The sequence below is a fragment of the Archocentrus centrarchus genome, chromosome 7 (genome assembly GCF_007364275.1).
Source record: "Archocentrus centrarchus isolate MPI-CPG fArcCen1 chromosome 7, fArcCen1, whole genome shotgun sequence".
NCBI lineage: Eukaryota > Metazoa > Chordata > Actinopteri > Cichliformes > Cichlidae > Archocentrus > Archocentrus centrarchus.
Genome location: NC_044352.1, coordinates 29,766,882 through 29,781,353, shown reverse-complemented (window position 1 = coordinate 29,781,353; position 14,472 = coordinate 29,766,882). Strand labels below are relative to the sequence as shown.

The window sequence follows — 14,472 nt, the reverse complement described above, 5'->3', positions numbered from 1 at the left end:
ACCATTAAACGGTAACTACATCGTGCAGATGCCAGTGTTAGACTGCCATCTACAGGACTGCTGGATGGACAAAAATTTCATAGCTGTATTTTACCCATTTTCTCTCTCTGTGTGTGTGTGTGTGTGTGTGTGTGTGTGTGTGTGTGTGTGTGTGTGTGTGTGTGTGTGTGTGTGTGTGTGTGTGTGTGTGTGTGTGTCTAGAGGTATCCTATGTTTCCAAACCTGATTGAGTATGAGGGCATGCTGCAGGTTCATCTGCTCCTCATGTGTCTTGGATGCTGATGGCTCCACTTCCCTCAGCGACTCTGACCGGCCTCTGCTGTGATAGGCTGGCTCTGTGGGGGGCGTCCGGCCTCCGTCCTCTGAGTCCATATCCTCGGAAGGAATCTGATGCAATCTGGGCTTCTCACTGGACTTGGACATCAGCTGCCCAAGGACATACAGAAACATTAAAGTTTTATTTGAGATTAAACATTTTTGCAATTCTGCATTCAGTTTAAGGGACAAAGTGACGCTTTAGTAAAACAGAAGAATTCACAGGCAGGCAAAGAAAATATCTAATGCAAGCTTTACAACATAATAAGGCTAAAATGAAGGGGAACGAGCACAGACTGTGAAAAGAAGCTTGATAAAACAATCTCAAGAAAGACTCTTCATAACAGTTGCCCTGCACACCCTCAGCCTCTCCCACATCAGCCTTTAAGACATTTTATCTGCCTTGATGCAAATATGAAGAAAAGAAAATCACGTATGATCTCAAAAAGCACAGAAATGCTTTCACCAACTCTCATAACTGCAGGTGCATTCATACCTTGCCGAGGTGCGTCTGCTGTTTGAGCCTCTCCAGTATTTGCGTGTTGTGCTGTTGTTGAAGGAGATGTGTGTGAAGGGCGTGGGGGCTCTGAGGGAGGGGTTCTGAGCGTGTTCTGCTCAGGGGCTTGTGTGATTGAGCACCTCCAGGAGACAGGTGGCCTAACTGTGGCGCAAACTGTAGCGGAACAGAGTCTAGGCCTGGAATTGCCAAGAGACAGGGCGAAAGAAGAAGATATTTACTTAAGTGAGCATGAACAGGCCAAGGCAGAAACATATGTTCAAACAAAAGGATTTGTATAACACACGTGAGATGAAGATAAGGAAAGTCACTGAAATGAAAGATAAAATAAACAAAAACAAAGGGTGGTGATGGATTAAAGTAGTATGAAAGTGACTCAGAGTTTACTTGTCTGAAAGGTGTATTCCAAATGTAACCACTGGGTGGTGCTCTATCACTTCATTCAATAAAACTAACAAGCTGTTCACAAGGTCTACAATGTGCCAACTGTAAATACCTTGGATGTGTGTACTTTGCTGCGCTGTGGATTTTTTAAACGTCCAATAAATCACGTAACATTAAACTGAGTAACTCCTTATCAGTGTTTTAACAGTGAACTGTGGCGCTTTTGCCCCGATACGGTGCGTGTGTGCACAGAGTGTGCGCGTCTCACCGGTGAGTAACGGAGCGTGTACCAGCCCAGATGGCTCCAGGATGATGACAGGTAGGTGAGGGTTCATCTGCCCTGCCTGATCCTCTCTGCTGAGAGGGAGGAAGACAGAAGAGCTGCCGGCGGTGACCACCGGCACCCGGCCGACCTTCAGCGAGGACAGCTCTCCTTCAGCCTGCACACACACACACACACAGTTGAAGAGAACTCTGTAGTCACAAGAAAACATTATTTTATGGCCAACAAAATAATGACACACATTTTGTTTCGACACACAGTTCTGTAAAGTGGAAGTGATATAACTGCCTAAAGCTCCTTTGATTTCGCTGCACTTTACTCCAGAAAGTTTCAGTGTCATAGTGAAACAGCATTTCACGAGAACCACGCTTCCTTTATTTGACTGACTTCCTTTGTAAATCAGGATATGTGATACAGTGATGACAGATTTCATTCATTTCTCAGAGATTTTGAAGTCACTGTGACGTGAGTTTAATTTTAACACTGCAGACCGCACTGCACAGTCGCCTCAACACTGGGAGCCGAGTCTAGAAATTTAGTTTAACATAAACATGTTTATCATACAAAGAATTCTTTCATCTGTTTAAACGCTGGATTATTTAAGAAATAAATAACAATAAAACTAAATAAATGATTACGATGCATTTCAGTTTTTACCCTTGAGTTAGCTGGTAGTCCCAGTGTGATGGTGGGCAGGGTGGAGGGACTCTGGATGGTGAAGTTAGCAAGAGTACCATCTCTAAGCAGCAGTTTCTGGGCCTGGGAATACCAAACATAAATATCATTAAAAAAAGCAAAGCTGGTATATTCTCTAATATTTCCTATTGTCTGCCTCAGTAACAAAATGTCAGTCTATGACGGTGAGCTACTCCAGACCAGCGTGGTCTAATGAAACCTAAGCTCATGTTTTGTCTTAAGCTGCCTTGACACTGGGAACCATGAGTCAGATATCCACAGCAGGTGTGACAGAGGTGGCTCTGTTCTGACTCTGATGATTAAATGAATTATGTATAAACGGCTGACAAACACTGTTCCCGTACTCTTATGTCTTTAAACATATCATTACCCAGCATCTCAGCAGCAGCTCACACACCTAAAACAACCTTTTTTTTCCTTTAATCAAAGCGGGTTCAAAAAGCCTCTTTTGCTATTTTGAAAACAAGCGTCTGAAAAGAACTGAACATTGTTTTGTCAACTTAAATAGTTTCACTTTATTAATTCGCTGAGAGAACTGCATCTTTGCATTTGTGTATGTGTGTGTTTCTTTTCCAACCTCATGTGAGAGGCCGCCTGCAGATGGCAGCAGTCCATTCTCATTGGGCAGACTGTCATTAGGAGAGCTACAACCAGAGACCGGAGTGCTGCTGCTGCTCGGGGATGAGTCTGTTGACAGACAGACACACAGTGGGTGAGTGTGGGATCTGATTATGGAGCTCGATTGTGTTTCAATCACATAGCTGCAAATCACTGATAAAAATAAAAAATAACGAGTAACATGTACAAATGAAAACCGTTGAAAACAGCCTAAAGCTTCAATAATGCATTGCTCTTATTTACTGCTTCATTTGTGTGTGTGTGTGTGTGTGTGTGTGTGTGTGTGTGTGTGTGTGTGTGTGTGTGTGTAAGGTTACCCAGTGTATCAGGTACTCTGTGTTTGACTGTGGGCGGGGCGCTCTCTTTACGGGTGAGCGGACTCTTGCGGGTGTTCAGGTGTTTCTTCAGCTTGTGTTTCACCTTCAGATTAGGCTCCGACGCTAACAAGTAAAGGGACACGGGGACTATTACTCCATGCTTACTCCATGACAGAAAAATCAGTGTTACCAAAGGCTCAGGAGCACCTACTCTCTTGACTTCCATGGGAAAAAAAATTTCACTGGGTAAACATTATTCATTTGGCAATTTTCATCATGTTTTTGATAGAAGGGGTTGAGACAACAGAGGGAATAGAAATAGCTTGATTTTTAGTTTTTACAGCTTTTAATCATCCATTAAAGCAGTCACCTTCAGCCTGCTACCAGGAAGCACAACTACCTGTTTCTTATGTACACATAACTCTCTCTCTTTTGGTTTAACTCTGCCTTTAAATTATAGCTACCATAGGATATGGATGCCATCAAGGAAGCGTGCTCTGGTGTGTGCTGGTTACTTAAGCAAACAGCAGAGTGCATGTGTTTAATAGACAAAAATGGGCTTCTGTGAAAGACAAGCTAAAAATGAGCTGTGACATTATCGCTACTGCATTAGCAAAAACCAAAATAAAATGTAAGCTTTTATATCTGGCAGTAAATAATCATTCTAGCTGTTTCGATCAATTAATTTATGTTCATTGACGACCGTCTCAGTGCCCCCCAGCTGTGTACGCTGCCCCCTCCTTACATTGGCAATGACACGACTGGCTGTGTTTATAGGTTGGAATCAAAATCAAAATCCAGTCGCTGCTGCATGAAGTAACAAGTGGGACAAAATCTATTAGAAATCAGTGAACTATTTTCCCCTGACTTCACTAAAATAAGGTAAACATTTCCGATTTGTTGTTTGAATGGAAAACAGGAAACAACCAGGTTGTCTTTGGGTTTTTCACATCATTATTCAGTTTCACCTCCCCACAGTGTCAATCCATAGCTTCCACTATGATATGTATCCTTAATCTTTCTTTGGTCCCTGCCACAGGATATCAAAGTATGTCAAGTGTTTCACCTGCTCTGCGCAGCGGCGTCCCCTCTGAACCCTCGGCAGGAGGCTGTGTCGGAGACGAGACTAGAGGCTGAGAGGACACGCCGGGGTCTGGGCCCAGATTTCTGGAAAAAACAACATGATCACAGTTATACATAAAACCATTCGGCTAAACAGTGACAGCATATCACTTTATTTCAAATTCAGGATTTAAACGTGAATTTAAAGAATTTGACTGTGTTGTACACACGTGTTTTGCGTTCTGTTTGTGCGCATACGTATGTATGCTGTGTTACCTGTATGGAACAGAAGGTGCAGTGTTTGCGTTTGTTCTTTCCAGCGCCGCCTGCTTCTGCTTCTTGAGAATCACCTCCTGGAGCTTCTGTTTCACTAAGGAACTCGCCACCGCACCTGTCAATCAGCGACAGTAACCAATCAAATCCGCACAAGGCTTCACCAGTTGTGACGGCATAAAGGGAGGAGCAGGGAAAAGCCCTGCCTAAAGCATTGTGTTCACAGCATTTGTGCAGGAAATAATCAGTGACTGGAACTGAAACATGCAGTAAAACATTTGTGGGGAGGTTTTTTTTTTTTTGCAAATACCGTAATATGTATGCATGCTTCAGGGTGTCAATGCATTTGTGTGCACTGCACTGTGAAGTCACTGGTTTGTCTGAAAGCATGTTCTATTCTTGTGCATTGTGTGCATTTGTGCAAATGTGTGCATGCAGAGGTGACAGCAGGTGCTAGGAGTGATCAAGTCAATATTGACCACAGGACTTTCTGTGCCCAGACGCAAAACTATATTTATCTCCACTCTTTCGGGTTATATTTAGATTTAGCTTTAAAGAAAGCAGCTTTGCAACTGGAGTAACACAGCAAAGATGAATAAGATCTCCTGCAGGGACTTTCCTCTCTGGCCATGATTAGCACTCTGGGCCATAATTATTCTTAAATTCGTGGAAATGACTTTATGAAAAGTGAAAAAAAATATGAACTCAGTCTTGTAGAGACATGCAACAAAGTTGGATTTTATTTTATCATTGTGTGTGTGTGTGTGTGCGCGCGTGTCTGTGCATGTGTGCGTGTGTATGCGTGCGTGTGTGTGTGTGTGGACTCACTCTGTTGACTCTTGTCTTTGTGTTTTAGCTGCTGCAGCTCTTGCTGTTTCTCGTGGTGCTCATGCTCTCGCCTCCTTTGTTCCATATTAAACTACCCCACCAAATACATACATACGCAAGATTTATAAAGCAAATAGTCAGGCAAGATTACAGTGTAATAAATTATAATGTAAAATATTTTGTTCAACAAGTCTTTCCAGTTTTCACTCCATTTATTCCCTTTTACCCGGATTTGCTGGTGAAGTTGTTGTTGGGAGAAGGAGGTGCGAGGTTGCGGGGAGAACGGCGGGAGGTGTAAAGGCGGGTGCAGCGGGGTGAGGAGCACTGTGTCTGAACCAGGGCGCATCCCCCGCTCGCCCACCCTGAGGTCCATGGGAAACAGCAAGGATGTGCACGACGTTGGCACCGCCACTGAGGAATCTGGGAAAAGACAAGGATAAAGGGTAGAGAGAGAAATGTCAGGTTTCAATGAGCAGATGGGAGTCACTGCATATATAAAGCAGGTTTTTATATAAAGTATATATAAGTTCTTACTTTACTAATTTGCTTTACAATATGAACAGAAAAGCACAGTGCTTTTTAGGCCTTTTAGACAGTTTCTTAATACATTTTTAATACATTTATTACAAACAGTAAGGGGTCTATTGCACAGGTGAAAGTCTCTTCAACAACTACATAAGCAGGTGCGCCATACAGGATACCTACGAAGACATCGAGAAATTGACACCAGCAATCAAGTCAGGGTTTATGGATAAATGGTAAATGGACTAGTTCTTATATAGCGCTTTCCTACTCTGTCTGAGCACTCAAAGCGCTTATACAACATGTTTACATTTACCCCATTCACACCCATTCATACAAGCACCTCCATGATTAACTAAGCTAAGTGCTTTTTATTATCTAACATTCACACACAGTTGCGTCGGAGAGCAACTTGGGGTTAAGTGTCTTGCCCAAGGATACACTGGCATGCAGCCTGGAGTAGCCAGGAATTGTACCACTGACCTTCTGATCAGTAGGTGACCTGCTCTACCTCCTGAGCTACAGCCAGGAGGTAGAGGTTAGTGTGTAATTTATAGTTACACACTAACTATAAATTACTTCTACAGTGACAAATTATTAAGCCCCATCTGTCTCTGTGCAACTGTCTCATACCAAAACACACACATTTCCATGCTTTTTGCATGCTGTTGGGACTATTTGCATCGCATGGCTGAGTCAATGGGAAAGATTGCCTCATCCGGTGCTAAAAACAAGATGCAGGGAGGGAACAGCTTGGGAAAAGGCTCTGGGTGGGTGGGGGTGGGGGTTTCTGTCGATGAGGCACACAAATGCATACACACACACACACACACAGAAATACTTGGCTAAAAAAAATGCACAGTGACTCACTCCCAAACAGAGACACAGCTGTAAGCACATATAGACATTCAAATGTATCTTACCACACATGTGGATGATACTGCAGCAGGTGACACACATTCACCTGCACATGTTGGTATATTTATTCGCACATTTAAATAAACCCTCACGCAAACACAAACTTTCAGAAAGCAAGTGGGCGCGCACACACTGTAAAAACATTTACGCACAATCACAAGCTGCACACCAAAACAGGCTTGAGCAAATACCTATTGCACAAACCTGCCTAACACTTAGACATGCATGCGTGCACGTGCACACACACACACACACACACACAGAGTAAGCCTTGAAATAGCTTCATGTGACATCATCTCAGTGCTGTTGTGCCTGCTGCTCAGATGTTGGGCTGCAGTGTGTGAAGTAAATGTCACTCACAGTGTGGCTTGGCCTGATGCCAACAGCAGCACTTGACTGGATACGGGTAAAAGGGAAATGAACAGACAACACAATCTCAGAGTAATCGTCAAAATTAATCTAATTTGTGTTCATGGGCACCAAATGATCTGCTTCCAGTCTGAAAACAAGTCCACCTTAAGTAGCAGGAGCTGGTGGTGGTCGGGTACCAAGAAGCCTACAGCTCGAATCCCACATTATCATAAAAATAAATATTTTTCCACTTAAGCTGCGTTTTCACTCACTGTTTGGTTAGGTTTGAGAAAAGATTGTGGGTTAGGGTAACAGAAATCCTTCACCGCATGTCTGACAGCTACATTTTCGAGGTCACCTCAATCACGAGTCCTCACCGTGGACATAAAACACATTTTCAGTTTATATACATTAGTTTCAGAGTCGTGCTGCCCGTCATGAAACACAGGACCATTCATGTTCATGTGCACCACAAGAGTCAAACAGAGTCCGTGGGCCAGAAACTGACCCCTTAAAGCCCTTCTGATGGCCTAGCAAAATGTAAAAGACTTTTAGATTCTTCACTTTTACACCAGGAAACAAGGCGCTGCAAGATGTTCAAAATCTGAACTTTAAAAACAAAATCTGAGCCAGAAGGCTGAACCAAGATGGATGGTTTATTAAACGCTTACATAATGTGCATGTACGTCTTTTCTTGTAAAGACAGGCACAAAATCTGGAGGAGTTTTCTTTTAAGGTTATTATACAGTGGTTTTACTTGTCTGGCCTGCTTGAGATTAAATTGGGCTGCATGAACTACACCCCTGACGTACAGTGACTATTTTCACAATTTGGCCGGGCTGGAACACAACAGTGCTAAAGACAGATATGTTACTGGTGCTGTTTCCTCAGGCACAATCAGTATAAACCTCACCTGCTTACTTAGATTGTCAGCACTCTTCCTCCATATTAGGCTACAAATGCAGAAAGACAGCCTGAATGCTGACTGGCTGGAATAACAGAAATCCTTTGGCAAACACACCCATTTACAAAGACACAGGGTGCTATGCACATGTATTTTCTGTAATGACAGCAAAGAATAATAACGTCATTATTCTGAGGAAACGTAGAGGAGAACATGCTTGTGCAAGGAAACAAAGGCTGCCACAGTGCACATACACAGACACACACACTTGCAGTTTGGGAACACCAATGTCTGTCGCTCTCCTCTTGTGGGTTATAAATAGCAAATGGCACTCTATTCCAACATCTACCTACACAGAGTCCTTTGTTTCTACAGGGAAAACCACACACTCTCTTGCAGAGTAAACCTGGTGATGTCACCTCCAGTTTCTAGTTAGCTGCCTGAAAACTAAAAGATGAACATGAAGTGCTAAACAACACCAAAGGCAGAAAGATAGAATGACACACACAAGTCAGATTTTCTTGTTAATTTAAATTAAAATAAAAAAATTTTAAAAAAATCCTCCATACTGCCAAATGTTGCTAAACTTGATTGTCATGAAGTCACTTGGCAGCAGAACTCAATTATCTCAATTGATTACAATGTAAAATGTTTATTTGTTTTATAAACTCTTAACTCCCTGATTTATAATCTGTAAACCGAGTGATCACTTTGACACTGTTGATATCTGACAGACCTCTGAGGAATGTGTGTTACACGTTACTCTGCAAAGCATTCAAAGCATTTAAACTAGAGCTGCACCGACTGACCGGTCAGGGACCGCAGCCACGCCATGGAAGCTCCTCACTGTGGGTGAAGAAACAAAGTTTGCCATGAAAACGCTCACAGCAACAAACCTAATCAGACACTTTGGACATTTTAAAGAAGTTAACAAAGGAAAAGTGGATAAAGTTAAAGCTATCCAGAGCTCAGAGCCAGCCAGCAGCCTTGGTAACAGCAACGGGTCACAGGAGTTACAAGGAAAATGATGGAAATGAGTAATAAGAGAAAAGGGTCAATGTCCTGTTATCTGATGAATTTAAACAGATACTGGAACAGGATGAGCACCTGATGTTTGTTTTGTTGTTTAAGTCTGTTACACCTGCTTTTGTTTGGAAGGGTCAAATATGTCAGGCAAAGGTGGCTGTACAGTAACTCATTTTCAGTTAATTATTTGCATCTCTTTCCAGTAGCAGAGCACTTTATTTTCATGTGATTAAGTAAGAGAAAATCCTGTAACTTACTGCAGTTTGGCAGAAGTTGAAAGCTAATAATTTCTTTTAATATGAAAACAATATTTTGCATTGAAGAAAGTTGATTTTTGTTTGAATTTCTGAAAAGGTGGCGCTGCCTTTCTGTTTGTAAGTTTTAAAGGAGGAGGATGCCCACAAACGCTGGAAAAACTACACAAGGCACAGCAAGAACTGCAGAAGGTGGCTGCCCCAATACCTCCACCCCAACTAGCTGATAAGAAAGGTAGTAAGAGGAGGGTGATAACTGCTTCACAAAAGGCAATGTGAAAACAATGCTGTCATGCTTTTCTGACCACCTGAAATGCTTCCTGCATCCAGACTGTTAAAGAATTCAAGGTGAAGCTGGTGGCGTTTCAATTTGGCAACATCACCCAAAGTATTATCCTTCTTAAGTTATCCTGAAATACCTCTTGCCTTTTCTGAGACAGCTGACATGTTCCATAGGTTAAAGTGTTTGCAATAGCTCACCTTATATAAATGCTTAAGATAAAGTAATGTAACTAATGTTATCCCCGGCAGTAACTGTCCTAACATTTCGGTCTTGGTCCTGTTAACTAAATATGATGTTGCGATTGTTTTAATAGGCTTTTAATAGCTTCTGTTTCAGTACATCAGATAATCATTTTGTTTTGGTACACTGGATCATGAGAATCATGTAATTCTACTGTTACTGACTACTACATTTCTGGTATTGTAACGTCCCTACACTGGTGTGCAGAGCCCAGTGGTCATCATGGTTGAGTGCCACATGAGCTCTACAGTAGATATTGGTGATTCTAGTGAAATTAGATTTTGAGCTGTTGGTTAATTATAAAGGTACTGCAACTCCTCCTTTTTGCATTAACAGGGTTGTCCTCTCCCTAAATTCCTGAGTGTGTAGTGATACTTCAGGAGTATCACGAGACACTGGCCCCTCCAGCTGAGGAATAATCTCTCCGACCACTTGCCCACTTTTCTGCCCAGCAAGCGGACAAACTGTGTTGTTTTTAGAATTGTAGAATAACTGAAAAATAACACACTTCCCATGTAGCCAACATGATTTTAAGTCTAGACACCACGTAGTGGTTTAGTCTCTGAACCTCTGCAAGCACATTTAATCCATCCAAAGTCTTTCTCTCTGGGGCTTCTTCCAGTAAAATGAGGCTCTGTTGTTTTAGCTTCTCTTAAAGAATGGCATTATGTTACAGTTCATTAAATCTGCGTGATGCACTCAGATAAAAATAAAAAATCTTGGCCTTTTGCTTGTGATTGCATGTTGATTTAATTAAAAAGCACCGCTTTTTTGTCTGCAAATAGAGGTGGAAATGCATGTACTAAAATAACATGCACATTATGCACCATTTGGGAGCATTAGTAATATGATACTATAAAAAAAGCCCAGGAAAGTCAAGTAACTAATTTAAAAACAAACAAACAAAAACTAAATTTGGAGCTTAATCAGTTTTCAAATGAGGAGGACCTGGGTAATATTTTTTATTTGGATCCAAAGTTTAGAAGGAGCAGAGATTCTGTGTAGGTCAAAATGAAAGAAAAGTGCTAAGACTTATCGCTTTCAAGACCGCTCGCTCCTCTACAGGGATTATTTTTGGATAGAATGGTCATACATTCAGCATCTATAGGCTTCTATACTAAAACAAAGCAGGGCCCACATTTTACAGTAAAGAGTACAAAGTAACTACTCAGTGTGTTTAAATGTGCACAGAACTCCAAAATCAACTGGGATAAAAATTTCAACACACCTGAAACTTTTTTTTTTTTAAGTTGGATTTAATGATTATATACAGTAACAAAGCCAGACAGATTAAAGTGAGAGGTTTCCATTCAGTGAGCGTGTTTGTGTGAGTAAGAATGTGTGGGAGTGTCTGTGTGTCATTATGAAAATTACCAAGGGTGCAGTACGTTACTGCTCGCCTAGCTGTAGAGACCGTTGGGAATGTGCTGATTTATCAGGCAGATTATGTAGATTAGGTGCATGTCCTCAATAAAGACTACATGAAATTCAAGTAGGTGTGTCCAGATGTGTGTGACTGATAGGGAGAGACAAGGAGTCCATCCCACAGCATGTTATTTTGGGTAATCCCTTACATCTCATCATCATCGCATCCTCCCTTTTTCTATTCTTTTATTCTGAACTAGTTACAGCTCAGTCAGGACTGGTTTTACAGGTAAGACAAGGATATGCAAAGGTCTCTCTCCCTCTCTCTCGCTTGGTATTTTCCTCTGTCCCTTTCTACCGCGCAGCCACCTCGTGAAGCGGGAAATGATGAGAGAAAAAGCTGCTGCAATAAAATAAAACAAAAAAAAAACAAAACAAAAACACTGGAAAGCTCAGGCAAAAAAAAAAAAAAGAGAGAGAGAGAGAGAAGCACAAGGAGACAAGAGCAGCGAGGAGGTCCCCACTATTTAACAGCATGTAGATGGGTTATTCCCACTTACTGAGAGCTGACAGCCAGCATAGTGCCACAAGCAAGAACCACTCTGTACAAAGCAAACAATCAAGAGAACAGACGCAACCACTTTGTGTCTTTTCACACATCCAAATATAGTTACATCTCCTCTTTTCACTCTGCTGCATGCGTGAGTGTCACCTCTTAGAAGCACCAGCTACTTTCAGAAGATAAAGATGTCATTACCACAGAGGATCTGTGAAGCTGCAGACACACAAAAAAAAGGCTCCAATGCAAATGAAGAACCTTTCAGATGAAGGAAATTCGTAAGCATAGTTAATAGAGGTTTAAGGACATTGAGAGATGAAATCAAATGAAGAAAAGGCCTCTTTTTGACTCTAATATTCATGTCTTTGTCTTTAAGCCCGAGAAGGCGCTCATCTGTGTTATTATAGTGCGTTTTCAAGCTTACGCAATAGAAGAATCCAACTGTGTTTATAATGTGGATTCAAATATTATTGCACATACACGAAACACCTGTCAAAGCATTGTGAGGTTTGTGTAATGGTATTTGAGGATGGGCACGTGAGTATTTGCTCTACATATTTCCTGATCCAAGTCTACAGCACATCTTTGGAGCGCTTTGCCAAAGAAAACAGTTCAGGTTTCATCTAAAGCAAACAAATGCGGGGTCAGACCCATGGGTTTAACCCTGGCTCTTCTTAAACAAGCAGTTTCTTATAATATGCAAAAACTAAACTAAAACAGCACGTTGCAGGAATTATGGAAGCAGGATGAGAAATGGTGAGCTTTGAAGCCATATGTTGAAACGGATTTTACTAAAAATACCACTTAACAGCAGGTTAAAGGTCTTACTTAACAGTAAGTTTTGATCTATAGTAGGCTATTACTAGAAATTCCCTCAATACTAAATTGCACATTCAGGCAATATATATTCCTGAAATCCTACTACTTCTCACTTCCTTATTTGGCAAACCAAAATCTGAACTTTATGCTGAAAGTGCATTTTAAACCTTCCTCTATGCAGCTGTCTCAACCAGAACCTCCATCTATAATAGCAGCAGAAAACTGTGTGAAAGGCAGATTTTTACTGCATGCACTCGACAGCTGAAGTAAAAGCTAAAAACCTGAAGTGGTGATAGATTTCATTTGTTTAAAATTACCCCACTTCCCCACAATAACCACTGGCATGTGCTACACAACCAGAAAAAAAGCAAAAAAAGCAATGATCCTAAAACAGACGCAAAGCAAAGTAAGTTTATAACAGATATATGTATTTATCTGTGTACATGTGTGTGCACAAGAAACAGAACTGAGAAGTGAGTGGCTATTTCATTGCACGTGTGTGTCTGTGTGATAGAAGTAACAGAAGAAGGTTGATGTATAATGCACTGTGGGTCCAGTTTCCTAAGTCCTCACTGAGTTTCCATAAACATCCAGTACTGCTGTGTGTGAGATCAGCAAGCGTTTTCTCTCTCTCGCACACACACATACACAGATATCTCTCACACACAGTTTATTAGTAACTGTAGAAGCACACCAGAGTACTATCACTGAATAAGTGAGGCAGAGAGCTGAGAATTAAATAACACAAGAAAGAAACTCACTTTCTTTCTGCCCCACTCTATTTCATACTCAGTCTGGGCTGATGAAGCTCAATCATCGCACTCTCAGACACACACACACACACACACACACACACACACACACACACACACACACACACACACACACACACACACACACACACACACATCACATCACATCACGGCAGGGTTCTACTGCGCAGTGTTCAGTGAATTTGTTCTCACGAGATAAAAAAAAAATGTCCATACACACAAGTACACATATGAAACCAACAATAAAGAAGTCAGTGGCACATACCCGTGTTTGTCTTGTAAATATCCGGCAATGTGAAAACCCCAGTAGCACTTCTGCCTCAGCCAACTCACAGTAGGATCTATAATTAGACAGAGAGCTCCACTCCCCTCCAGTCATCTTTTACTGTCGGCCACATCCTCTTTTTTTCTTTAACTCCTTCTCTTTCTTCTTCTCCTCCCTCCCTCTGTCTCTGCCTCTATTTGGCGAATCTCTCTCACACCAAACTGTTGATTTCATCATTTTGCTCATGCTCACTCACTCGCCAGGGAGCAACACAGCAAAATCAGCGGATTAATGCATTTTTAACTCATTACTAAATGACAGATTGCATTTGAGACAGACTGAAAGCAAGATTAGGAGTACAGTGAAGTCCAAATTAGCCTCAAACTATGTGCAGATCAGAGTAAAGGGTTTGCAGTAAATGAAGTGATAAATCATACCTGTAATTACACTACAGGACGCACTCTAATACCTCACAAGCGTACACTTCTTTACAACCAAAAGCAGATTTCACGCTGCACATTTTCTGTCGCGCTTTGGCCAGTGATGACCATTAGGTCCCGCCACTGGGTGATCTTTGAAATCCATCCCATAAACAACATGGACAGTAACCACGGTAACGGGGGGGCAGTCATGTCAGCAGGAAGTTGAGTCTATAAAAACACAACAATGAGAGAACCAGGGTGGCTTCCTGTTTAAGAGCTCAGTTTAGACTCCCATTTCCTCCCCTCTCCTCCCCCTGCTGTTGTTGTGATGCTGCTGCTGCTGCTGCCACAGTGCCCTTGAGCCCTGCAGCTGGAAAGTTTCTCATTAGAACAACACTAGTTTCTCTGAGCGTCTCTTTGTCAAATACAGTCACCCAAACACTTCAAACCACTGTTCCTGTTCATGAAAAGGATGACA

At 41.7% G+C, this 14,472-nt stretch overlaps 1 protein-coding gene across 2 annotated transcripts in view; it reads right to left on the bottom strand.

Moving 5' to 3' along the window:
• The window catches only part of hdac7a (histone deacetylase 7a), a 53,344-nt gene that overhangs the window by 11,124 nt on the left and 27,748 nt on the right, over window positions 1-14,472 (bottom strand). For both annotated transcript variants that reach the window (XM_030734224.1, XM_030734225.1), the window contains exons 3-12: window positions 5,520-5,713; window positions 5,294-5,384; window positions 4,469-4,583; window positions 4,197-4,297; window positions 3,131-3,253; window positions 2,773-2,882; window positions 2,157-2,258; window positions 1,485-1,656; window positions 812-1,011; window positions 223-426 (exon numbers count right to left, since the gene is read on the bottom strand). In XM_030734224.1, coding sequence (XP_030590084.1) covers window positions 223-426; window positions 812-1,011; window positions 1,485-1,656; window positions 2,157-2,258; window positions 2,773-2,882; window positions 3,131-3,253; window positions 4,197-4,297; window positions 4,469-4,583; window positions 5,294-5,384; window positions 5,520-5,713 — 1,412 coding nt within the window. The remainder of the gene's footprint in view (window positions 1-222; window positions 427-811; window positions 1,012-1,484; window positions 1,657-2,156; window positions 2,259-2,772; window positions 2,883-3,130; window positions 3,254-4,196; window positions 4,298-4,468; window positions 4,584-5,293; window positions 5,385-5,519; window positions 5,714-14,472) is intronic.